General features: G+C 53.5%; 1 protein-coding gene across 4 annotated transcripts in view; it reads left to right on the top strand.

Annotated features, from left to right (window-relative positions):
* The window catches only part of KIDINS220 (kinase D interacting substrate 220), a 76,311-nt gene extending 56,696 nt beyond the window's left edge, over positions 1 to 19,615 (top strand). For all 4 annotated transcript variants that reach the window (XM_037048680.1, XM_037048678.1, XM_037048679.1 and 1 more), the window contains 4 exons: positions 11,927 to 12,055; positions 13,669 to 13,767; positions 14,706 to 14,942; positions 17,056 to 19,615. In XM_037048680.1, the coding sequence (XP_036904575.1) occupies positions 11,927 to 12,055; positions 13,669 to 13,767; positions 14,706 to 14,942; positions 17,056 to 18,306 (1,716 nt within the window). In that variant the 3' untranslated portion in view covers positions 18,307 to 19,615. The remainder of the gene's footprint in view (positions 1 to 11,926; positions 12,056 to 13,668; positions 13,768 to 14,705; positions 14,943 to 17,055) is intronic.
* Positions 19,616 to 25,574: the final 5,959 nt, after the last annotated feature.

Below are 25,574 nucleotides of genomic sequence, written 5' to 3'. Positions count from 1 at the left end.
TCTTTTTAAAGGACACACATATGTGGTGTCTGTGTATGTGTTAGTTCTGTCATGTAGAAATTGGATGATATATTGAAATAGTATTTTAAGCTAATGTCAGAAATTAAATAGGATAAGAAAATTTTTCAAATGTACTATTGAATCCAATCTAAAACGAAATACCTTTGTGCCTAACATATTAGGTGTTCCTGTTGGTAATTAGTTTAATAATCTAAAAAGAGGAAGGCCCTGTTAATATATTTTTTAAAGATTTTATTTATTTATATTTAGAAGGGAAAGGAAGGCAAGAGGGAGAGAAACATTAGTGTGTGGTTGCCTCTCGTGCGTCCCCTGCTGGGAACTGGCCTGCAACCCAGGCAGGTGCCCTGACTGGGAATTGAACTGTGATCCTTTGGTTCGCAGGCCCGTGCTCAGTCCACTGAGCTACATCAGCCAGGGCAATATATTTTTATAAATTAGGAGGCAAAAGATACAGGACCTACTTTTTAAAATGCTTGTTCCGCATTTTTAGGTCCATGTAAATTTTTCAATGTTGTCACCGAAGGAAAAATCCAGTCCCTTCCAGGTTACTGTGTTTCATGTTGTTATTCTGCCATCGTATTTGTCCCTCCCCCAGGGTGGCTCACCCCTCGTCTGTCACCCACACTCTTGTTCTGTGTTGGTAGGAGGTTATCCAGGAGGACGCTGCGGAGGGGCTGCCCTCGCCCACGGCCTCCTCGAGGGTAATGCGCAGTCTGCGGGGCGCGCTGCCTGTCTGCACAGCCAAGGTCACTAACTACGTCTGGGGTGTGGCGGCCGCTGGGCAGAGCTTCTGGCTGCTAACCATCGTGCTCCTGGGTTAACCGCGAGGCTAGTGCCTGCGCTCCATCTCCTCCTGCTTCCCCGGTCTCAGTTTCTCACTGTCTGGTCGGGAAGGGTTCTTCCCACAGCCAGCAGGGGCACGGCCAGTCGGCGGTGTTTGCTCCGTGGTGGCGAGCCTTGTCTCCGCCTTGGCCTGTTTTTCTTTAGCCTGCACTTAGTACCTGTCGTGAAGAATATTTTTGAAAACACTCCAGATCGCCCTTCAGACTCCAGAAGGGCCCTGTGCACTGTGTGGTGCCGACCAGAAGTGGCTGCTCGGTGGCTTGTCCCGCATCGGGGCGTCCGTGGTTTCTGAAGCCTCCGTGCCGTGCGCTGCTGCTCCTCATAGCGGTCCACGCGCATCACCGAAGTAAAATTCCCTGGGTGGACACAGAGCTGGTTCCGCGTGTGAAGGGAACTTTTAACCCCCACTTCCCCCAAACACCCTAAAGTAGATTTAAAAAAAAGCAAACAAGCAAATCAACCTGTGTAGGAAGTCACTTTGTATTTTTATTACTCAAGAATTTATACTTAATAAGAAATACGTTTCATGTGATGGGCCTTAAAGCCTCCATGTACTCGGTGTGGAGTTTCAGGGTGCGGTTTGTGTTTTCACTTCTGCTGATCTGCGCACAGAATGTTGCGCCCATGCGAACACGACCCGTCTAATCCAGGGCTGTGTGGAGCTGTGGCGTGGCCATTGGGATTAACGTGATGAAATACGCATCCTGAGTTTATCCATAATGTTTTAACGTAAAACATCCGAACATGCATTCGGATGGACAGTAGTTTTTTTAACTTCAATTCTGAGTTAATGTTAGTGAGGGAGAGAAAGAGAACCCTTCGGTATGTTCACCGAAGAGTCGATGATTCCGTGTAAGTCATTAGTGTTTTAGCCGAAGTGGGCGAGTGAATTCAGTTATCCATAAGTGATGGGCACAGTAAGACACAGTAATTCTGTGTGGGCGTTGGAGGGGTCTGTAGTCCGTGGGTCATTGCCACTGTGTGCGAGAAGGACTTCAGTCCGGCAGTTTGCACTACGTGGATGCACACGCGCAGTGGGGTCTCTGAGCAAACACCCCTCAGCACACTTCTGGTGGACATCAGACACTGAAGAGTGTGACGATGGTCCAGTGTCACAGACATGCTGCAACGGTGGTTATTCCCGTGCTTAGGAGTGCGAAAAACACGCGGAATTCACAGGTGGCTGCGTGGGCCCTTCAGGGCCCAGCCAGGGAGCACTGGGCCAGTTTGCAATAAGTTCTGGGGGAAGGAGAAGGAATGTGGTTTTGGAGATGTGGTTAGAAGCCCAGTAACAAAGAGTGAAGATGTTCTAAATGTATTAGCACCTTTGTTTAGTAGAATAACCATGCTATTTGCTTTCTTTTAGCATTAAAAGATAATTTTGTGATCTGCTTAGTGGATAATACTTACGGAGCTTTCTTTGCTTTTGAGAAATTAACAATGGCAGCAGCCTGTAAAATTTGTTTTGTAGAAGACTAGTAAAAGTAGACACTTAGTTCAAAGCCAAAGGCAAAGCAGTGGTGGAAACGTGGAGAAGCATCTGCCTGTGGGACACTGTCTGGGGTCTTGGCGGCTCTGAACCAACACAGACGTGGTTACTGTATACGTTATTTCACCTTCCCGCCCCTAGCGTTTCCTAGTCCTGTCGCAGAGTTGCCTCTGTTTTGGGGGTAACAGGGCTGCGGACTGAGCCCCTCTCTGTTCATTCGCTGTCCCATAAATGGGACACTTGACAAGAGCTGCTTGTGGGTGAGTCAGGAGCCGCACAAACATTTTTTGACAAATTGTCATCATAGACACAGAATAATGAGTTAAAAAAAATATAAAAACACAGCAAAAAAGCCAGACCATAAAACGTCAACCAACTGTGGACATTTTAGCATGGGTGGTCCCAACTCTTCTACCGCGAGGCATTGCCGACACACCTTTATCAGTGGGCCCTTGTGGAAATGGTTGGGATTTCTCACACTGAGGACCACTGTGGTGGTTGTGTCTTGGGAGGGCCAGCCCAGACCCACCGTGAATGGCCAACTGCTGGTGACGAAGGTGAGGATGTAAATATAAGCCTCTGTTTTCTCTGTAGAGAGAACATGCGCCAGATCCTACAGAACCAGGAAAAGGTACATTGGCGTGTTCCCTAGAACATTAGGGCTGGAGAGGAGCAGTGTTTTCCCACTTTAAAAGCAGAGAAGCCTTTTTTAGAAATGAAATCTTAACCACAACTCCAGTTTATAAAACCAGTGAAAAGAGCCCTGGCCCCTGCCTTAGACGTGGCTTTCTTCTCCAGGACGCTCTGAGGACCCTGGTCCCCGGGGTGGAGGCCCAGTCTGTGGGGCTGCCTGAGCCACACAGTGGGGTGCCCCAGGTGTGGGGGAAGCCGAGGGCCACTCTCCTNCATTAGGGCTGGAGAGGAGCAGTGTTTTCCCACTTTAAAAGCAGAGAAGCCTTTTTTAGAAATGAAATCTTAACCACAACTCCAGTTTATAAAACCAGTGAAAAGAGCCCTGGCCCCTGCCTTAGACGTGGCTTTCTTCTCCAGGACGCTCTGAGGACCCTGGTCCCCGGGGTGGAGGCCCAGTCTGCGGGGCTGCCTGAGCCACACAGTGGGGTGCCCCAGGTGTGGGGGAAGCCAAGGGCCGCTCTCCTCCGCTCTCCACCCGTGCCCTGGGCCGTGCTGTCCTGTTGAGACTGGACATGATGAGCCCTAAGTCTGGTCTTTTGAGTTCCGTGACCCTGCTGGCCAGCTGGTTGCTGGGGCAGACCCCTGACCCCTCTGATGTGCAACTTCCTGTGCTGGGAAAAAGCAGGCTTGCCTCCTAGGCCTCGTGTAAGGGGTGCTCAGCGGGAGCGCACTGTGAGCACTGACGAAGTTTAGTGCCACCACCCCCAGGGCCAGATTCTTGCGTGGAGCTTTAAAGCTGAGAAACTAAAACTAGTTCATGTTTAAAAACCTCTGTCTCGGTGCAAATACTCTGGTCGGTTTAGGCGAACTCAGCCTTTCATCTGTTCGTGCTTCTCTGGCTGAGAAGGTGGCAGTTGGTTTGTTTTCTCAGGAGTCATTGGGACTCTTGGCTCTCGGTGTGCCCCAAACTCTTTCCTGTTGTGAGAGCTCTCCAGGAGAGTTCACGGGCGCTTCTTCCAGTCCAGGGCAGCTGGGAGGTCGTGGCATTCGGCCCATTCGGGGACTGAGACAGGAAGGCCCATCATGCAGGGCCCGTCTCCAGCCCGGCCTCCTCAGGGCTACTTTGTTCCCGACTTCAGAGTTGCCCTCACAAGTATGGCAGCCCACATTTGCTTGGGGCAGGCTGCCTACAGTGGCTTCTGCGTTTTACCAGGAGCATTCTTCCAGCAGAAGGGATGGTGGAACCTTCCCGCAGCCTTCTGTCAACTTGCTCACTGAATGGCATGTGCTGCCTCTGCCCGTGTGGCAGTTCCCAGGCCAGCCGGCGCCCTGCGTGTCCGGCAGGCTGTCGTGGTGGGGGCAGCAGTGAGCGGAGCTGGTGAGGCCCTGCCTGGAGTGGGGCTGCATCGGAAGGCTGCCAGGGAGCAGTGCTCACGCGTCCTTCCCCAGCCTTCTCAGTCACGGGGCGACTCGGTGCCTCGGACAGTGTTATCTGTTGAGGTCACTTCTACACCCGACCGAAAAGGCACGAAAATGGGCAGCACGGAGCTTAATTGGGAGGAGCTTCAGAAATGCAAAGGCGGGGTTAAAGCCGTATCCCAGTTTCCATTGGGCCATCACTTTTAGAGGTTTATGGAAATTATTGACTTGATTAATAAAGGCACTAAAAATGAAGGTCTTGGTTTTCATTAGATGGTTAAATAGTCTGAGGAGTGACCAGGTGACCAGTGGAGGGAGGTAGGGCTCAGCCGCAGGCGGTGCTCACTTCCACCACTGGTTTCGAACTCGCCACCTGCCTTCACATGACCACTTGTCGCTACTAAGCTGTCTCTCGTTGTCCAGGAGCGAACTTGGACAAGGAGGTTAAAGACGCCACGGGTAAGGCAGGGGCCGGTGTCGCTCAGGTGGGGGCTTGGGGTGGGCCTCCTCGCCAGCTCCCAGCAGCACCTCCCGGAGGCCCTTGCCCCCCCCACCCCGAACGCCGAGAAGTGCGTTTTTATTCTCTCTCAGTCTGGGAGAGAGCTCGTCTCTTCCGTAAGGACATGGTGGGGAACTGTGCTCACTTCCAAGTGGAAGTCCGTGTGCCAGACTTCAGCTCGAAGGAGCCTTGTTCCTAAACAGTGAGTAAACCGCAGGTAAATTGGTTGAGGAGTTTTCACAGAAATACGGTAGTGTGATAATGACAGTGTTGAAATCCGAGAGCGTGATTAAAACAACAAAATCATGTTACTTACTGTCGTTTAATACTTCTGTTTTCTTAAAACATTGCCCTTAAAATGTGACATTATGCCTCACCTGTCGACTTTGCCCTAGTCCCATTTCTCAGGTATCTGGAGAGTAAGGCCCAGTTTCCAACCAGGTCGACAGCAGCCTTCTTCTGGGTGTCAGGTCTTTGTAGTGACCTGCACCTTCCTTCGTACCTCTGTCCGCACTCTTTCTAGCCCCCACCTGCAGGCACAGGATCTCTCCAGAGAGCCCCCTGCCGCAGGCTGACGGGGGAACTAGGAGACAGGTTCCCGGGCAGATGGGAGCACGGAGTTGGGGGGGCGGCCCGCGTAGCCGGCAGAGCACCCGCTTCCGCCTGCCGACGCGGCGCCGCGAAGTGGCGAGTCAGTGCCGTGGGTCGTCTCCAGGGCATTTGAGCTGTTGTGAGAGTGTTTCTGGTGGGCCTGCGAGGTGAGGAAGGAAGGCATTCCGGGTACTGCGTCTGCTGTGAGTGGGAGTTTCTGGAACTCTCCGCCCGCTGGGCCCCGAGGCTCCCGCTGCCTTTCTTCGTAAAGGCCTGTTTTCAGGGCATGGGTGTGCCTCCTGCCTCACGGAACAAATGCCAGGTTTAAAGAGTGTGTTTTGAACATTAACTATAGTGTAGCTAGAGAGTATTTCGTTTTATGGAGTGATTGTATGAATTCCAAGTATTTAGATCTCATTAAATTGGTCTGCAGCACATCACTGCGATTTTAAATCAGAATGTTTGTTAGCTATAAGTTTGTATGTGGTAGGATTATTGACTTTTCATAGCGAATTTGATGTAGCGGGCTTTCCTGTTAAACGCATGGCAGTGATTGACTCCTTTAGCGTGAATTCTGAGAGTGCTGCATTCAGGTGTCCGCGCATGCGCTGATGAGACGGAACGCCGTGTGTGGGGGTCCCTCGCTTGGTGCTGCGGTGGAGGTGGTCGGTTCCGAGTTTCGGGGAGATGGGAGGCGTGACAGAAGGCTGCCCGTGTCTGTTGTGTGCGTTCTTGTTTGATGTTTTACTTGAAGCTCGTGTCCTTCATTCTGTTTTATTCCTTTTTTAAAGCCGAGTGACTCTGGGTTTGACACGCAGAGACAGGTACAGACACGTTGGGTGAGGTCCCTGGACGCCGCGGCAGCTTCGCGCTGGCTGTGCGGGAGTCTGTAAAACGCGTGCGCGTCGCCGCGTCTCGGCCGTACCCGTTGGCCGCCTGCAGCCTGTGCATGGCACGCATCCCTGGCTCGTTCTAAGCGTATTTCATACATTTACCAAAGATGGTGCTTCAGAGTACAGTTTTAATCTACTTACAATATGAAGTTATATTGTCACATGGAGGTAATTTTAGCCTGTTTTGTTAGCTTTACTTTTGCCTGGAGAAATTTTGATTTGTTTGCATTTTGGAATTGATATTTAACAGTTTAAACAAACTAACATCTTCTGCATTCAATTTTGTGTGTGAGAAAATTTTTGAAAATAAATTCTGGTGTATGCTGAAATTATTTGTTCTTGACTTGTAACAGGTAATTTCCAAATAAGAACGCATGATAAACTTGAAAGCGTCACTGTTCTATGTCCAAGCGTTTACCTGTTGACTCACTGCATATGCTTTTTCCTATCACTTTTGTGCTCTTTCCTTTTCCTCTTATGAGATTTCCTCCCAAAATTTATTGTTTTGGTTACTTTCATTTGGTACCAAAATAATTTTATTATATATGGTTATTTTAGAAAAGACCTGGCAGGTTATGACCATTTCTCCTTTATTCAAAGAGGCATATTGTTACATTTCAGTCTATCGGTAATTTACCCTTTACTCCATAAAGCCAGCTCACAAGCGCCAGTCGAATCAGACTGCAGCTCTGAGGGGGTAGCAGGGCCAGCGTGTGCGGCCACCTCAGTCGACAGAGCTCCTAGGGGCCATTCGGAGATGGCGCCTGTCTGACATGGTCCTCAATGTTGGGAAGAATGTGTTTTAAAGGAATTGGTAAAGCTCAAGTTTTAAAGGGGGCCGTGAAAGCTAAATTATGTGGGGGTTTTTGTTTGAAAGAAAGTCTCTTTAACTGACTTCCCAGGCAGACTCTCCATGCACAGCACAGGCCTAACGTTTTACACTCCCCTCTGTTTTGTGGCCGTTGTGCTTGCCCCCGAGCACTACTGGAAATGGAGTTCCTTTGTGATTAAAAAAACCCTTTTTACTCTAAAATAATTTTAGACATAAAGAAGAGGCACAGAAACAGTGTTCCCTTAATGCCAACACCTTTCTTCACCGTGGTACCCTTTCAACAGCAGGTAGTACACTGGATACAGTACTGTAACTGCCCTACAACGCTTGGTGCGAAGTTCGCCGTTTTCTCCACGAATGCCCCTTTTCTCGTCCAGTCCCCAACTCAGTAGTGTTTTGTTGTCTCTCCTCAGAGTTCCCTGATCAGGGGCAATTCTTCGGTCTTCCCTTGTCTCCCATGACCTCCACTAATGCTTTCGGAGGATGCTGGTCAGATGCTTTGTGGCCCGTTGCTCTAGATGAGCTCAGCTGCCGTGTCCTTGCGATTAGAAGAAGCTGGACCCCTAAATCCAAGAAGCCGACAACACCTGATACCTCAGCACAGGGAGGCCTCCTTCATGGCGCATTGCATTAAAACTGTCAGAAGTTAATAGCAAGGAAACAATTGCCAAGGCAGCCAGGGGGGGAAAGAGTATCATCAGATTTTTCCGCAGAAACCTTACAGGCCAGGAGAGAACAGGATGGAAGAGTCCTAAGCACAGAGGGAGACCGCCAGCCAAGGGCAGTTAAAACGTTACTGTAGCTCGTGGGCCAGTGGGGCTCGTTCCGGGGCAGGAGATGGCAGGTCAGTCAGTGCCGTGCCCCATGTGATGAAATACGGCTAAAAGTCTAGGATCACGATGATAGACAGAAAAAAGCATTCGATAAGATGTGCCACCCATTCGCGGTGAAAACAGTCGGTCAGATGGGTTAGAAGGAAAGTGCCTGAACAAAATGAAGGCCACCTTTGACAGGCTCTCGGCTGACACCACACTCAGCGGGGAAACCTGAGAGCCTTTCCTCTGGTATCGGGGGCAACACAAGGAGGCACACGCTCGCCACTGCTCAGCATGGCGCTGGGGTCCCAGCCAGAGGGGGCCGGCGAGGGAAAGAAAGGAAAGGCGTCTGAATGGGGAAGGAGGAGGTAAAACCGCCACTGTTTGCAGGTGACGTGATTCCGTAGAGAGGAACTGTACAGACGCACCAGCGGACTTCCAGAAGCAGCGCACAGGTACCGGAAGTTGCAGGGGTCAGAATCCACACACAGCAGTCTGTCGGGTCTGTTTACCAACAGTGAAGGTTAGGAAAAGAAGGGAAGAAAACAGTCCCGTTTGCAATGACAGCAGCCAGGGTCAAGTACCGGGGAAGGCGCTTGCTAAGGGGGCCGAGGACCTGCGCACCAACCACCGCGTGCTGCTGGGAGAAACTGGAGGGGCACACAGGAGGAGGAAGCTGCCGCGTTCGCGGATTGGAAGCATCTGCGTGGTCCAGGTGGCCACGTTACTTACGGCCACGTACAGGTGCTGTTTATCGCTCGTCTGAATCCCCATGGTCTTTTCCACAGCAGCAGAACCAGAAACCGTCCGATCTGTGTGGAGCCACAGAAGACCCTGAACAGCCCATGAAGCCCTGAGAGGAAAGAACAAACCTCGACTTCAAGCCATTCTGCAAAGCTACAGGGATCAAAACAACAGGAAAACAGCAGAATTGGGAGCCCAGACATAAGCCCACACATGTATAGGCAACTGGTTTTTAGCAAAGAAGCCGACACGTGCAGCAAAGGAAAGCCTCTCCAGTGGGTGGTGGGGAGCACCCGACAGCCGCACGCTGGCGGGTGAGGCTCCACTGCTGACGCCGTGCGCCACGCCGGCACACGGCGGGCTAGAGGCTGAGCTCGGGGGCCTGGGATTTCCGTCCACTGACTGCGTGGATGAAAATCTAGGCACCAAACTTACGGGCCTTGGTCTGAGAGAGCTTCTTGTGAACTTGACCCTGCAGGCAAGGGAGGTAAAAGAGTAAGTGAATGGGACCGCTTCTGACTAAACTCCGCCCTTATCCTGCACACCAGTGAGATGGCAGTGAGGGAGGCAAGGTCCATGCCCTCATTTAAGCAGCTGCTGTAAATGTTGACCCGTTCTGGCCAGGCTTGTTGGTGAAGGCTCCGGCCACGGCCAGCACGGGGAGCGGTGTCTGCAGCGCAGGGGACGGGGACCGCCCTGGCAGCCGGTACTGCACCATCAGGAGGCCTGCGCCGCCGCCGCCGCCGCCACGGAGGCATTTACGTAATGCCCCAGCTGAGGAAGAGGACGGGAAGCAGAGAGGGGATGTCAGTCTTTCTGATTGACCCTCTTTTGTAACGCAGTCAATGAAGAGCTGGACTCTGCAAGTAAATAATAAGGAGCTTCTGCACAGTAAAAAAAAAAAAATAACAAGAAGGCAGCCAACCAAATGGGAGGAGAGATTTGCAAAGTATACCTCTGATAAAGGTCTAATACCCAGCATGTATGAAGAACTCACACAATCCGACAGCAAAAAAAAAAATCCAGTTAAAAAATGGACAGAGGACCTAAGTGGATACTTCAACAAGGAAGACATACAGCTGGCCAACAGATACACGAGGAGATGCGCAGTATCACTAGTGACAAGGGGGTGCAAGTCAAGACCACGATGAGACACCACCTCGCCCTGTTAGAAGGGCTGCCGCCAACAAGACAGGTCACAGCGAGAGCTGGAGAGGTTAAGGAGAAGGACCCCTCGCGCACCGCTGGTGGGAGAGTAAACCGGTGCGGCCACTGTGGGACACAGCGTGGAGGCGCCTTGAAAATTTGAGAACAGAGCTACCATCGACCCAGGAATTCCTCCTCTGGTACCTGTGGGGGTCCTCCTGAGATTTTTGAGAACTCTGACTTGTGAAGACACACGCGCCTTTGTGTTCATTGCAGCCTCATTCACGATGGCTGGGACGTGGGCGCTCCCTGAGTGCCCGTTGGTGGATGGTTGGGTAAGGGGTGGCACATAACTGCGGTGGAATTCCACCTGGCCAGAGTGGTGAAGAGTCCCCACCCGGGACAACACGGGTGGGTTTTGAGAGGGTTGTGCTTAGTGAAGTAAGTCGGGTGGAAAAGGACAGAGCCCTGTGGTGTCACTCATATGTGGGCTACATTTAAAGAACAACAAACAAACTCAGCGATACAGACAGCAGAATGGTGGTCACCAGCGGGCATGGGGAGGGGACCAAGAGGAAAGGGGCCACATCCGTGGTGGTGGACGGAGACTGGGCCTCAAGGACGAGTGCACAGCAGAGTGTGCAGACGTCGTAGTGTGAAGTCAGGCGTCTGGAACTTACATGATGTCATTAACCGGTGTGGCCCCGATGGGTTTAGAAACGCATGGGGAGCATTTTACATTTTCAGAGTGCGTAGTGCATAATTACACCGAATGTTGGCTCTATGTGTCCAGGCTGGAAATGGGGCCGTGTGTAGATGTGAAGACTAAATTATTGAAACACTAGTGTTTTGCTGTTAGTATTTTTGAAGGAATTTAACCCCGGATTATGTAATACACAGCGTATTTTAAATTTATATTTAATAAAACAAACTGAGTAAATGTGTTTGGTACGATGTGCTCCAGGTCATTCGTTTCCAAACTTCTGTGGGCCTGTCTCATACTTGTCAGCTTGCTGAGACCCCCTGCCTCTCACAGAGTCACTGCCCCACCTGGCTCACGCCCTGGCTGGAACTGCATTTATGTGCAGTTGAGATGCTGTGTACAGAAGTGTGCAGGCTTATCAGTTCATGGTAGAATATGTGTTATGCTTTTACATGACAAATAAGTTTTAACGGTTGGCTGACAACGGTTGATGACAGGTAGTTTGGGCTGTGTTCCAGTCTGCTTTTGTCCTGGTGATGATGAAAGAGGCAATGGAAAATGCAGATTTACATAGCCTTGAGGAGAGGATACATTCAATCATTTTAAAGTTAGATTGAATGATAAACAGGATAGATCATTTAGAAAATTGTCTTTATCTTCTATTCTGGTTGGTTGGTTGGTTGGTTCTCTTTATTGTGGTTATTGTTTTCATAAACTTTCAAAAATAGAGCAAGGAACATAAGTTAAGATGTGTTAGAGTTCTGGTCTAAAACTGCCTTACCTAGTCCCTCACTCGGTGACTTGGAAGACAAAGGCGACCCCTCTATACCGCAGGGGCCATCCCTGTGATGGGAGGACGTGCTCGCCTAACCGACTGCAGGCAAACACTTCTCTGGTGGGCCACCACGGTCGGGGGGGCGGGGGGGGGGCGGTTCTTCTGAGTCAGTGCTGGAGTTCCTAGTTATTTTGACTTTTCTTTTGAATGAGACCAAATTTTAGTGGGTGAAATGTACTTCCATGTAAGGCCTTCTGTTACGAGGCTGCCCCCTTCTCTCCGGAGGTCGGCTCGGTTCGTGGAACGGCCCGCCTCCTGGAGGCGTGCTCTCGGCAGGCCGCGTCCGCTGTGATGGGAGCTGCTCATCCGGTGCGGTAGCGGCTGGCCCCAGCCCCTGGTGGCGTCTCCCCGCCCCGCCCCCTCGAGGTTTGCGCTGTCATCAGAGCATGCCACTGCACCACTTCTTGAGTGTCGTGGCCGTATGGCTGCATGTGTCTGACGTGTGTCCCCATGGCTGTTGCAGGGGCTGGGCCCTGCCTCAGGAATGGCGTTGCTGAGCTCCATGACGGTGGACGCGGTGTGCGAGAAGCTGAAGCAGATAGAGGGACTGGAGCCGAGCCTGCTGCCGCAGTACTGCGCCACCATCAGAAAGGTGCGTGCTCCCGGACCTGCCCCCTGAACCGTCCTGGTACCCACCCTGCGCCTGCGGATGGAGAAGAGAACCCGGCGGCCTTCGACAGCGGCCTGGCAGAGGAGGAAGCGCCCTGCTGAGGGCTGCCCTCGGCCCTCAGGCTTCACCTTCCGACAGACAGTAGCTGCTCTTTCTCTTGTGCGGCACAGAGCACTGGAAGGCCTCTCCCGGTCCATTTCCTTTCCTTGTAGTTCGTTTCTGACTTAAACATCACCACAGTCAGCCACGCTGGCTTCATGAATCTCCCCCAGGTTTACATTTTCCTGTCTCACAGGACTGCTGCTCACGTCCCATGTGGCAGAGTCTCACGGGTTTGGGTTTGCAAGGCTAAGACGTGTAAGGAAGCTTCCTTCTTCCTAGATGGGACCCTTGCGACTCTAGGGCTGTTGTGGGTGGGAGAGTGATGCTGGGGCTTCAGAGGCAGGCGTCCCTTTGCAGCGAGGACTGAGTGGCTGCTGGTGGAGTGGTTCCTTCCACCACGTTACCCTCCGCCTGTCAGGGAAGCACAGTGAGGTAGAGCGTGAGTGACGCGCCCCCGGCGGCTCCCCATGCTAAAGGATGCCGTCTCGGAAGAGCTGGGAGCGGACGCGGGTGCCACCCTACTCACCTCCCCTCTGTTCAGTCTGAGGGCTCTCAGATAATGTCCCTGTCCTTGCAGATCCGGTTTAGTGCTGACCTGTTGGCAAAAGCCTCGAGCTCTGCCCCTCTCCGGTGCAGACCGGAGGTCCAGCTCTCGGCCGCAGGGCCAGTGTCAGGACAGAGCAAAGACCCAGTGGGAGTCCTGGGTGGTGACTTTGTTTCCATCAGGGCCGGGTTCCCCACTCGGCACTTCAACCCAGGCGATAGCTTTTCGCAGCTCACGGGCAGCTGGTTGCTCGTTGCTGTGGGCTGTGGTCCTGCCGCCGGTGCCAGGGCCCGGCCTGCTCCGTACACACTTTGCTCCAGTTCTGGACACAGGCAGCCGCGGGCCAAGGCAGGTTCGCATTTTGAAAATCAGTAAGCTGCCTGCTGTCCGTGAGGGAAATTTCATTGTTTCTTATTTGGGGGGAGCTGGAGTTACAGAGACCTGGTCGTGATGCGGTTGTGTTTGTGAATTCAGGAGGCTGGGAGACGAGTGGGTGGGCATTCTTTATGTCTGACGTCGTCTGCTGAGGCTGATGGACGGATCTGACAGCAGCTGCTTCCTGCGGGCCCCCATCAAGGGCCCACACAGACAGACAACTTGGTCTCCGCCCAGCAGCTGGCGCACACGCTCACCAGACGAGGGGAGAAGCTAACAGTCCTGTCCTGTGCATGGTGGGGAGGTGGTTTCGGAGACAGTTGGGAGGCCGGCTCTTGAGTTGGTCCCTGAGGGGTGGTGGCTTGTTTCACTCGGTGCTTAAGACCCTTGGGAGTCACGGAGTGGCTCGTGCTGTCCCCATTCAGCCTGGCTATTCCGTCGCAAAGTGGGGCGATGACCTCTTTGGGTCAGGTGTTCTAGTCTCCAGTGATTCTGTTAATGCTACATTTATAAACGTACTTTTAAGTCACTCGTAATTAGAATGTGTCACGTTTCTTCTGTTTGTTTTATTCAGGCGAACATAAATGGCCGTGTGTTAGCTCAGTGTAACATTGACGAACTGAAGAAAGAAATGAATATGAATTTTGGAGACTGGCATCTCTTCAGAAGCACAGTAAGATACTTTGTATTTTCAACGTTGTGTGAAACAAGTGCCAGTGAGTATTGGTCTAAAATGAAACATTTCTGTGTTTTTAAAAAGCGTGAGAAAACTGCATCTCACACCTCTGCCCAGGCCTGGTGGGTTCTGTTAGGAACAGCGTCCAAGCAGCACGTGGTGACCTTGGCCTTTGGGCATTTCACTTGGAAATGTGGGAAAGAGGCCCCTGCTCATTCTTCCTGCTTCACTGACAAAGACTCTGTCCTTGACCTGCCTCCAATCTGGCTCCTCAGAGCCTCTAGGCCTCGGCCTCGGTGTCTGGCCTGCGTTGCCCAGTTACGGGATGAGCCCTGACAGGCCAGTGGAGCAAGAACCGCCGTTCCATGTCTGACCACCCTCGTAGGGGGTCAGGCTCCTCCTTGACCACCGCCCACCCCCGCTGCCTCCAGGAATCCACCAGAGCAGCTGAACCAGCCTCACACCGCGGACCCTGTGGTTTCCCCTCGAGTTTCTGTCCATGGGACACCCCGCCCCCTCTCCCCGCACCGCTACCCCGGCCACATCACTTCTGGACCGAGCCCAGCTCTAGCCTGAGGTCACTGGTCCCTGTTGCCCTGGCCCCTGTGTGCAGCCTGCTTCTGCTGATTCAGCCTCTGCCCCGTTCTGGCCTTCTCTGGCAACCCCTGGGGCCTTTGTTTTGTTCTGAAGTTAAATTTTAAGCTAAAATAAGAGCGTAATGGTCAAAGTAGCCTATAGCGGAAATATGATTATTGCCATTACTTCTTTTAGTATTAAAATGAAGGGTGAGCAGACAAAGTAGAAGTTCGCTTACAGGGAGTATGCTTTCTCACGGCCTTGTAATAACTTTATAATGTTCTATTTTAAAATAACCTCTAAAGTTTCTCAAATGTGACCCGTCAGTGTGGCTGTGTGTGGTTTCTCTCCTCTCGAAGGTGCTAGAGATGAGAAGCGCAGAGACCCAGCTGGCCCCCGAAGACCCGAGGCTGCTCAGCGAGAACAGCAACGGCCCCGCGGCCCCGGGCGACACCGCCCGGCGGGCCCCGCACAGCGAGCTGCCGCACGGCGAGCTGGCCGGCCAGGCACCCTACACGCTCAACTTCAGCTTCGAGGAGCTGAACACGCTGGGCCTTGACGAGGGCGCCCCGCGTCACAGCAACCTCAGTTGGCAGGTGTGTGTGCGCTGCTGCCTTCCCTGTCCCTCCCTGTCCCTGAGTCACGGGGCAGTGCTCAGTCGGTCAGGGCTGTGTGTGAGCTCTGGTCAGGTCATTTGGAAACTGCGCTCAATGTGGGCCAGGCTCCCTGCTCTCCAGGAGCTGTGCGGGGACCCAAGACTGCTGCAGAGAGGGGTGGCGGGCCTGCCCGTGCCCCGGCACGCTCTCTGACTGCTGGTTGCAAGATGCCTTCCCTGGAAAGCCCGCGCATGCTCGCCTGGGAGCGTCAGTTCGGTTTCTTGTAGGGACAGATAGATGTTCTTCTTGGGTGTTGGCTTTCTCTGCCTTACCCAGGTGCAGATGTGCCAGTTGGGTCCTGGGTGTTCTCAGAAGTGGGTGGGCGGGGCCAGGAGACAGTGGGCGGGGCAAGGGGGACTGTGGGGATGGGAACCAGGGAAACAGCAAGGGCGGGAGAGCAAGCTCGAAGACACATGAGGGAGGAAGATTAAGGAGTCGCTGTAAAGAAACCGCTGGGAGGGAGCCATGTTTGGGAAACGTGGACGTGGTGGGTCTGCCATTTTTAAGGGCGGTTTGTTTAGTTTGGTAGTAAAAATATTTGTTCCCATTGTTTTTGTTTTTTCCCAAATACTATCCGCCTTATTTCTTGGAATAAGTTGGGAAACCGTTCTATTGCTGGGTGTTGACAAAGATGAAAAATTCTATGACTTCACATTGTGATGGGCCCACACCTGCCCTCTTCTCTGAGTCTCAAGGGTGGCAGGGCCCTCGGTTCCACTGGGATTCGTTCATCTTCCTCTGTGGGTCCCCACTGGGCGTGTCCTACCGCCACCTGGCAACTCACGGCCTTCCTACGGATGCAGCAGTTCTCAAACTTCTGTCTGAAAAAGAAAACTTTAGAGTCCTTTCACACTCTTAAAAATCATTGGAGACCCTTAGGAGCTTTTGTTTGTGCAAACTCTCTCTCAATATTTACTATGTTAGAAATTAAAATGGAGAAATTTTTTAAACATTCACTTATTTAAAATTAAGCCTATTACTTATTAACTTTTATGAAAAATGTCCGTATTTTCCAAAGCAAAACAAAGTTTAGTGGAAATGATGGGTTTTACCAGTCTTTTTAATGCCCGACTTGGCCCAAGACCCCTCAGAGCCCAAGTCCACGGCTGTGCTAACTCTCTGGTGAGGGCACCCACCCTGGAGAGGGAGGAGGCGGGTGGCGTCTTCATCGGCATGGCAACAGTCTAGACCTGCAGGGCCCCCCAGAGGGGGCGGCGCCCGGCCTTTGGGAGCAGAGGGTCAGTGTCCGGGCTGAGTCGTCCGGGCCTGCAGCAGCCAGGCCCCCTTCCCTGCGGACAGATGCTCCGCCTCCTTCCCGAGTCTCAGCCTCCGCCCATCCCTTCAGCTCCCTCGAGTCTTTTCTTCTGTTCCCATCTTTTTCCGAATCTGTGCTTTTTACTCCTCATTTGTTAGCTTTTCCAGGATCAAAAGCAATTCTAAGCGAAAAGTTCATGTTGGAAATCAATCTTTTAAAACTATTTCATGTCTCTCTTTGCTAGGACCTGGCTGTTGGCCTCGTGGCTTCAATTCTGTTGTTTGCTTGGCTCCTGTGTTTGTTTCCCGTTTCTGTGGCACTCCGTATTCTATTCCTTTCAAATCCTTTTTTTTTTACTCCAAATTGAAATTTGACAGAACTGTTACGTCTTACAGTTGAGAAAGGTTCTTTTCAATGTGCTTTGGAGACACGAGCCCCCGTTTTTCAGATGTGGCCGGACTGGACAATGTCTGCCTGTCCTGGGGGGGTTTCACATTGACCAGTGGAGGTTGCTTTTTCCTTAAGTAAAAGTTAGAAGTTTGACATTATGAAAACGAGTGCCAGGATTATTTCTTAATACAACCTTTAATTATATTTAAATATTAAACCAATTTTATTAAAATTTGCATAACACTTTCTATTTACAGTACAGTTTTCTGTAGTTCACAGCTTTTGTTCTACTGTGTTATGCAGAATTCTTTTAAAAGAATCTGGTCTGTCAAGGACTAAAAATTCCTAGGCTGCTGTGTTTGGTTTGGTTTCTTGCTCACTTGGGCTCTTTCTTTCTTCTGTTCACAGTCGCAAACCCGAAGGACCCCGAGTCTTTCGAGTCTCAACTCCCAGGATTCCAGCGTTGAAATCTCAAAGCTCACAGACAAGGTGCAGGCTGAGTACAGAGACGCGTATAGAGAATACATTGCTCAGATGTCGCAGTTAGAAGGGGGCCCGGGCTCCACGACAGTCAGTGGCAGGTCTTCTCCGCACAGCGCCTGTTACATGGGTCAGAGTTCGTCAGGGGGCTCTATTCACTCTACACTAGAGGCAGAAAAGGGGAGGGACAGTGAGCCGAAGCCAGACGACGGGAGGAAGGCGTTTTTAATGAAGAGGGGAGATGTCATAGATTACTCGTCAGGGGTCTCCACTAACGACGCCTCGCCCCTAGACCCGATCACAGAAGAAGATGAGAAATCCGACCAGTCAGGCAGTAAGCTCCTTCCAGGCAAGAAGTCCTCAGAGAGGTCAAGTCTCTTCCAGACAGACTTGAAGCTCAAGGGCGGGGGACTGCGCTACCAGAAACTCCCAAGTGATGAGGATGAGTCTGGGACGGAGGAGTCCGATAACACCCCACTGCTCAGAGACGACAAAGACAAGAGAGCGGAAGGGAAGGCCGAGCGAGTGTCCAGGTCCCCGGAGCACAGCACCGAGCCCATCAGAACCTTCATCAAAGCGAAGGAGTACCTGGCAGACGCCCTCCTGGACAAGAAGGACTCCTCCGACTCCGGGGTGCGGTCCAGCGAGAGCTCCCCCAATCACTCCGAAGCCGCCGATGACCCCCAGCTGGAGAAGGCCAACCTCATCGAGCTCGAAGAGGGGGGCCGAAGCGGGGCCCGGGGGGTCCCCCACAGCCTCAGCGGCCTGCCGGACCCCATCATAGCTCGGATGTCCATTTGCTCCGAAGACAAGAAGAGCCCGTCCGAGTGCAGCTTGATCGCCAGCAGCCCCGAAGAGAACTGGCCCGCGTGCCAGAAAGCCTACAACCTGAACCGCACCCCCAGCACCGTGACCCTGAACAACAACAGCGCGCTGGCCAACCGAGCTCACCAGCACTTCGATGACAGGGATGGGACCCGGGAGACTCCCCAGGTCATTCTGAGGCCCGCTTCCAGCTCCAGCTCGACGGCCGTTCAAAATGAAAACCTGAAGAGCGTGGCGCACAAGCGAGGCTCACGCTCCAGTTACACCCGGCTCTCGAAGGACTCCTCCGAGCTCCTCGCGGTGGCCCCCTCTGAGAGCACGGGCTTTGGGGAGGAAAGAGAAAGCATTCTCTGAGACCAGCAGGCCGGGCAGGGCAGTGTTAGTGTGCCCGTGACAAAGCCGACCTTCCATGCCCGCCTCGTCCTGCGCTTCATTCACAAATGAGTAGCCGATGAGAAGGCCTGTGGTGACAGGGACGTGCACTGCACCGCAGAGGACAGTGTTGGGAAGGCCGGGGCCCGTTCGCCTCCACTCTGTCACCGGGAGCTTTAAAACTCACTGTCGTTACACTTCCCGTTGGACATACCCTGTCGAAGTTTGTGAGACAAGACCTGCGTGTGAAGATAGGTCAAGTATTTTATTACATACAGAGGGTTTAATCGGCTGAATAAGAGCAGCTGGAGACCCCGTGTGTGGGCCACTCGCTCAGCAGGTGTTCGGGGAGGCCCCGGGTTGGGTGGGGCAGACGCCAGTTTTGCTGCTGAGGAACTGACAGGTTATGGAGTGGCCTGGAGACTAAAAGCAAATCGAGAACCAGGGTTCCCCTAAAAAAGAGTCAAATTGCTCATCTAGGGTTTTTAAATTTTAAGAACAAAGTATAGGATAAAGAGGGCTTTCAAAATTGACGAGCAAGTGAGTTGGAATTGCCCCCGACCTGGGTGCTGCTCCCGAGTCCCAGGCCAGGCCCAGAGGCCCAGAGACCGGCCAGGTGCCTGGGGACCCGCCCTGGTCCGCACTGGGACCCTCCGCACTGTGTGCCCCTGTTCCTCAGCGGCCCGGCAGGGAGAGGAGAAAAAACCCACGCCCTCCTCTGGAGGGTCAGGGAGGACTCGGGCAACACTAGGCCGAGTGCACTTCCGTGGGGTGAGACAGTGGGCGGGTGACGACGTGCGAAGGGTCAGTGGCAGGTCAGGCGGGATGAGAGTGCTGCCTCCCGCTGGGGCACCCTGGTCAGCCTCATCTCTCCCGGGTCAGCCTGTGGATTCCAGGGGAGGGCCTGGGAAGGGGAGGCATCTCTTTAAAGACCTGTAGCAAAGCAAGGGTGACAGGGCGAAGGCGATCCCATTTGGGTTTTCTGGGGAGCAGGAATACTCCCTGCTGTCACGCACCGGGGTGCCCTTGCCAATTTAATGGAGCCCGTTTACATGGGCAGCGTGTTGTCAGTCAGATTTTAGACAGTGAGGCTGTAGATGTTGATTATCTGCATTTAGTGTGACGTTTGTGGTGTTTTCCGCTTCATGGCTTTTTACTTACATGCTGAATAAATCGTTCCCTAGACCAGACGTTGCACCGGACAGCTGCTCCTTGGGTTGGGTGCCTCGGTGTTGGAGCGCAGCCTGCCGCTCTCGTGAAGTGTTTCTCTAGCCTGCCCTCGACGGGTGTCTCAGCCAATGAAAAAAGGGTGGTGGTGACATTCATATATGGTGACATTTTAGTACTGACGGGTTCGCTAACTTGCAGTGTTGTGTAGTCAGTGATTGTAGGGACGCTGTTCTGTGTCCGTCCAGGTGGGTAGGTGCAGCTTCATGTCACTTGAGTGCATTTGTACGTTTGTGAAGTCACCACTAGGACATGAAGTGTACAAATAGACTTAGGAGAAATAAAAAATTGCATGCTATTCTGACTCATGAGTTTTTATTCACTAGTGGTAAGTATTCACATTTGATTAAAAATAAGGAAGTAACAGGCGTGTGTCTTATTTCCAATGTCTCAAGTTTGTTAGGCCCCTTGGGTGCAGGTGCCGGCCATGCAGCCAGCCGGCGGGGCTCCCCCGACGCCCAGCCACCGGGCTCTGCGAGAACTGACTGGGTTGTCCACGTCCTGGGGGAGGGGGGCGGTCGCCTCATGGGCGTTCTGGAGAGGTTCCCTCTTCCACACCAGCACTGTCGCCGACCATCCTCCCCTTGGGTCTGCGTGTGTCTAGCAGACAGCTCGGTCGGGTTCTCCCGTGTGCAGAAGCGCAGCACACGGGGCAAGAAGTGGCCGAACAGAACCGCTGCCCTGTCCCCCTAGTCCTTCAGCCTCTGCGTCGTTTGCCACCCTCAACAAGCCCTTTTACAAACTTCCCACCGAGCCCAGTCGTGCTGTCCACGGAGTGGCACTTGCAGTGAGCGAGCGCTTCCGCAGGGGAGACTGGAAGTGAGACGGGGTTGTCACTATCCCAGCTGACCCTTTGGGTGACCCTCTCACGATGCTGGGTGTGTAAGAGCCAGCTCTCGCATTCTGGGAGACATGAGCAGCCATAACTAAGCTGACATTTCAACGGGAATGGGATGAATGGAGAATGTGTTTGGTGGTGCATTTTACTGCTGCGAGTTTTACAAAGCGGTCAGAGGAGTTTCAGTTGCGTAGCCAGATGACCAGAGCCTGGCCGCTGTTCCACTCCGCACGGAGGACTCGGCACCGCTCCTGCGCTGCGTGTTCCTCACGGTCTTTTCTCACTGACCCTAAGAAAGGATTCTTCGGGCGAAATGGAATCCTTCATTTTTCTGGCTACCATGCTAAATTTAAGTAGTTGTAATAATTTTAGACTGCATACTTTTTGGTAGTATCAGGAATTCTCAGCCTGCCTAGAAGTATCCCAGAGTGGAAAAATCCCTGAATCCCTGGCAAGTTCCGAGTAAATCAACGTAACTGCCCCGAGAAGAGAGCTGCTGGGCCCTGCTCCTTGACTTCCTGGGCGCAGGGGGACCGCGGGCACAGGGGGTGCCTTTAGTCCCACCTGTGCTTCTGCACTGAGGCTGCCCCGTGGCAGAGGGGAAGAGGAGGCGGGGAGGCTATAGGAACGATGGCATTTTTCACCTCCAGGCTGGGGCGTGCCCTGCCCTGCCTCAGCATCGGAGGCACAGGCTGTCCGTGTGCGGATGAGCTGAAAACGGAAAAGACGCCCGTGTAGCTGTGCACCCGCGCTGGGCCGGCTTTTAGTAGCACCTCGCTGCCCAGAGGCTGAGCACTAGGGAGAGTGGGACTCTCTTGTGACTGTGAACCCTTTCCTGCCTAGGGAGAAAGCACCGCCCTTGAGATAGCTAGATCGTCAGAGGACCCCGTCTAAACCGAGGTACGTGAGAAGTCAGTTTCAAAGGCAAGTTTTAAGCTGTTGGAAACCGTTCTCATGGGGGGGGGGGATTTCTGTTCTCCCCATTTTAGGAAATGAGAGTTAAGCAAGAAACATTTAGAATAGTTGCTGGAAGTCCAGCACTGTCACCTCCATGGCCAGAGTGTGTTGGGTGAACGACTGGTGAAGCCCAGCCGGGAACGGTCCACCAGGGCTAGGGCTGCGCGTGGAAACCGGGGTCAGAGCCACAGGCTCCCAGCAGGGAGGGGGGGCAGTGCCGGGTGTCCCTCAGGGCAGAGCTGCCTGAATGGGGCCTGCCCCCTGGGGCCTGCTCCACCCTGAATTCCCAGGTGCAGTGAGGCAGGAAGAAAGCAAAGAACCCATCAGCGTAAAGGTTACTTCCAGACAAAGGTCAGTGATTCGACCCAACTGGAGGAACAGAGACTGATCAAAATTGGCAAAAACATGCATTTCTTTAACACTGAAGTAAAGGGGGCGCAACTGTTTTGAAGCACACTAAGTATTTTGAATCTGTCTGGAATATAACTAGCAGTCAGTTTTTAAAAAAATCCTCACCTGAGGATATGTTTATGATTTTGAGAGAGGAAGGGAAGAGCAACATCGACTGGTTGCCTCCTGTACACACCCTGACGAGGGATCCACCCGTAACCAGGTATGCGCCCTGACCAGGAACCGAACCAACAGCCTTTTGGTGCACGAGTGATGCTCCGAGCAGCTGAGCCACCTGGCTGGGTCGGCCAGGGCCGGTCGTTGGCTTGTAAATATGCAAGTCTTCGATTTTCTGAGGCTAAGTATGCTTTTTATAGGTTTTAACACTAGTGCTATATATGGAGCCCTTTCTTGGTCTTTAACAAAACAAAATATCAAACTGATTTATTAGAACTTGAATAAATGAAGTTTATTTAATAAAATGTAGTATAGAACTGCACGCTCCATTTTATTCAAACTAAGAAGCTATTTGGAATAATTAAGACCACCTGCTTCCTCACTGTCATTTTTCTAATTTTAACACGTACTTTGCTTATTTACCTCATTTTCTTTCAAGGCAGCAGGGCCCTAGAGCCCATGCCCTGGCAGTTCGGTGAATTTACCGTCGGCGCCCTCACCTAACACGGGCACAGAGGACACCGCCTGCCACGCGGCCCGCCGCCGGCCGACCTGGGAAGGCGCGCTCGCTGCTGTGGTCTTCTTCGTTCTCAGTCGGTGTTGAGTTGGAAAGTGTTTTAATGAGATGTCCGTTTCTAAGATTTTAGGTAAAAGCCCAAAGGTGGAGCAAAAGGCATGTCGATAAACTCACGAATGTGCCGCTCCTGTCTTACACAGCATCTTCTCGGGCAACGGTGAATGAGAAGTTAGACTGTTTTCAGACTGACGGTTTCTGACACCTGCCCTTTTCAAAGCTGCGTTTCTGAGGGTCTGTAGAGCGCACGTTGTTATGCTTCATGCAAATTAAACTTTTTATTTTGAAGTCATTTTCTTTTGAGTTCCTGTGTTCCTCCTCCATCTTTTCCTGGGTTCTCGCCACTTGTTTTGTGTCTGAAGTTTTTTTTTTTTTTAAGTTTTCATTTATTTATTTATTTTTAGAGAGAGGGGAAGGGAAGGAGAAAGAGAGGGAGAGAAACATCAATGTGTGGTTGTCTCTCACATGCCCCCGACTGGGGACGTGGCCTGCAACCCAGGTCTGTGCCCTGACTGGGAATTGAACCTGTGACCCTTTGGTTTGCAGGCCAGTGCTCAGTCCACTGAGCTAAACATGCCAGGGCTTAAGTTTTTGTTGTTTTTTTTTATGTTGTCACGCCTTCACCCCACACTACTTTTACCCTGACGTGTTCCCGAGAGCAGTGGGGTGGGCTGCCTGCAGGCGGGGGGTGTGGAGGACCCAAAGGGGAGCGCTGCAGGGCCCTGGCTGCCCCGCCCGCTCAGGCACCGTGGGGGCTGCGAGGCTGACGGCTTCTGGCCAGAATCCGCTGCGGTTTGACTCTCCCTTGGCCTTTCCCTGGTTGTGCGCGGGTGTCAGCGGGCGTCACACGGACACTGGGTCTGTGGTCCGTGAGTCTGAAAACCTGGGCTAGTAGGTTTCTTCGTCATGCGACTTACCAGAACTCTGAGCGTCTGTTTTGAAACCCCCGGAGGGAAAACACCCTGGGATCTCTTCCGAACACATCCCACGTGGAAGCTGCTTCCCCCGAGCCTCGGGCGCCGTCCCACAGGACAGTCCGCAAAGGCCTTTCCTGCAAAGGGGTCGAGGAAGCTCAGCCCAGCAAACCCACCACTGGGCGAGTTCACCAGCCATGGTGATGCCGAGTGGTCTCCAGGGGCAGACCCCCGACCTTCACCCCTGCTTGGCTATCAGCAGGGGGTGGGACACTTGCTGGGGGACATCTGAGTCCTTGTCCCTCCTGTTTGCCAGTCACTTTGCCACCAGGCACGGGAGGGGCAGGGGCACGTGCCCGTCTCTGTCCTCCATCCTCCATTCTCACCTGCACAGGTGAGGCGATGACTGCTGGTGAGCAGACCCAGCAAATTTGTCATCCAGAGAGCAGGTGGGGGGCGACACCCAGGGCCCCGGTGCTCCTGGGGGGCACAGACAGCCTTCCCTGAACAGCGGGGGACTCATCCTCTCGGCCTCCGCCCTCAGAGAAGGCTGCACTGTTGCAGGTCGGGAGACAGGTCACCCGGGATGGAACACTCGCCCCCAGAAGAGAAACTCGCCCCCCCAAACTGCATATGAGCAAAGGTTAAGGTGGGCACTTGCATCAGGTGAACTCTGCCACAATTTCGAGCGTGCATGGGAGAGAAACCTAAAGCTGAGAGCACCCTCCTCTGTGTGGGGACCTGACGCAGAGGCGGCGACCTTGTCCTCTGTCAGCCCGTCGGTCTGGGGACGGACTGCTCTTGCAACCCGAGGGGATTTGTCCTCTGTGGAGACCTGCCCTCAGCCTTTGCCTCATGCAGGTGGGGGGCCAGGACCCCCCAGCGTGTGTGGGGACCCTGAAAGGCACAACGCCACAAAGGCAGGTCCTCCTGGGTGAGGTGTGGGGGTCCTGCTGCCCAGTCTCGGGGGCCAGACAGTGGGGGCGAGGGGTGACCCTCATGTGGAGGAAGGGCAGCAGCCCTGGCCACACAGGAGCAGGTGGGACCCGGGGCCCAGGTCCTGCCTCCACCTCGGTGAGGCCAGTTGAACGTGGCAGTCTGGGGGACACAGGGTGGCTCTGTCACCCCTGGAGAGGGGCAGGACTGAGAGAGTGGGGCCAGACACTGTGGCCAGCTGGCCAGAGGCCACGGAAGAGGAGGCCTGATGTGGCAATCTGGCCAGGTAACAGGGGTGAGCAGGATGCGGGAAACCCTCCCCCCAGAGTCCTCAGAGGAGCCTGGAAGGGGCCCATGCTGAGCTGCCTGCGGCACGCAGGACAGGACACCCACAGGGACTAGTGACCCTCCCCCCAGGGTGAGTGGAGAGAATGGGGTCATTTGCCTTCCATGGCCATGGATGTCACTCTGTCTGCAAACCGGGGGAGACGTCATGGTTCGGTGGCAGCGGCGACCCCTCATCCAGGAGTGCCCCTCAGAAACCACGGTCCTTCTCTCACCCCCTCGCTGACCTCCACTCTCAGAGCAGCCCCACTGCACAGAGAGGGGCCTGAGGGTCAGAGGGACAGGGACGGTCTCGGGCGAGCCCGGCTCTGGGAGGCTGCCCGGGGTCGAAGCCCAGGGTCCTGGGTGCACAAACCCCCGGCTCCTCTCTGGGCCACCTCCCCCACCACTGCAGGGTGACGGCAGGTGGCCCCACAGGCCAGGCCTCAGCTCCCCCTGGAGGCTGTGGCTCAGCTGCCCTGTCTCTTGCCAAGGGCCGGGGAGGGGCAGGGGTGTGGGGGGAGCAGACACCAACTGAGAATGTCAAAGCCCACCACCGAGAAGCTGAAAGCTTTTCCGTTTGAACCTATGACGAGTCTCTGAAAGACGGGCATTAGACATTATTTGATGTTGTTTCAGTGGAGATGACCTCATGTCATAATCACAGACCTGCTCTGCGCCTTGGAGACAGTCAGGATGCTGGGCTGTTCTCCCCGCCTGCTACGCTGGCAGCTCCAGGCTTCGTGCTGACCACCTCTGTCCACCCCGGTGGCCCTGGGGAGGGACAGAGCTGCAGAGCCCGGGGACAAGCAGCAGCCTGTGCAGCCTGTGTCCCCAATGGTGAGCACGGGCAGTGGGCCCTGCATGTCAAGCAGGTGTGTTGGGTGAAGACAGGGACCCTCCATGCCAGGGC

Source organism: Sturnira hondurensis, unplaced genomic scaffold (assembly GCF_014824575.4).
Source record: "Sturnira hondurensis isolate 20B ecotype Veracruz unplaced genomic scaffold, ASM1482457v3 Scaffold0006413, whole genome shotgun sequence".
Classification (NCBI taxonomy): domain Eukaryota; kingdom Metazoa; phylum Chordata; class Mammalia; order Chiroptera; family Phyllostomidae; genus Sturnira; species Sturnira hondurensis.
The sequence above is the reverse complement of the archived record's forward strand: the minus strand, read 5'-3'. Positions and strand labels throughout refer to the sequence as shown.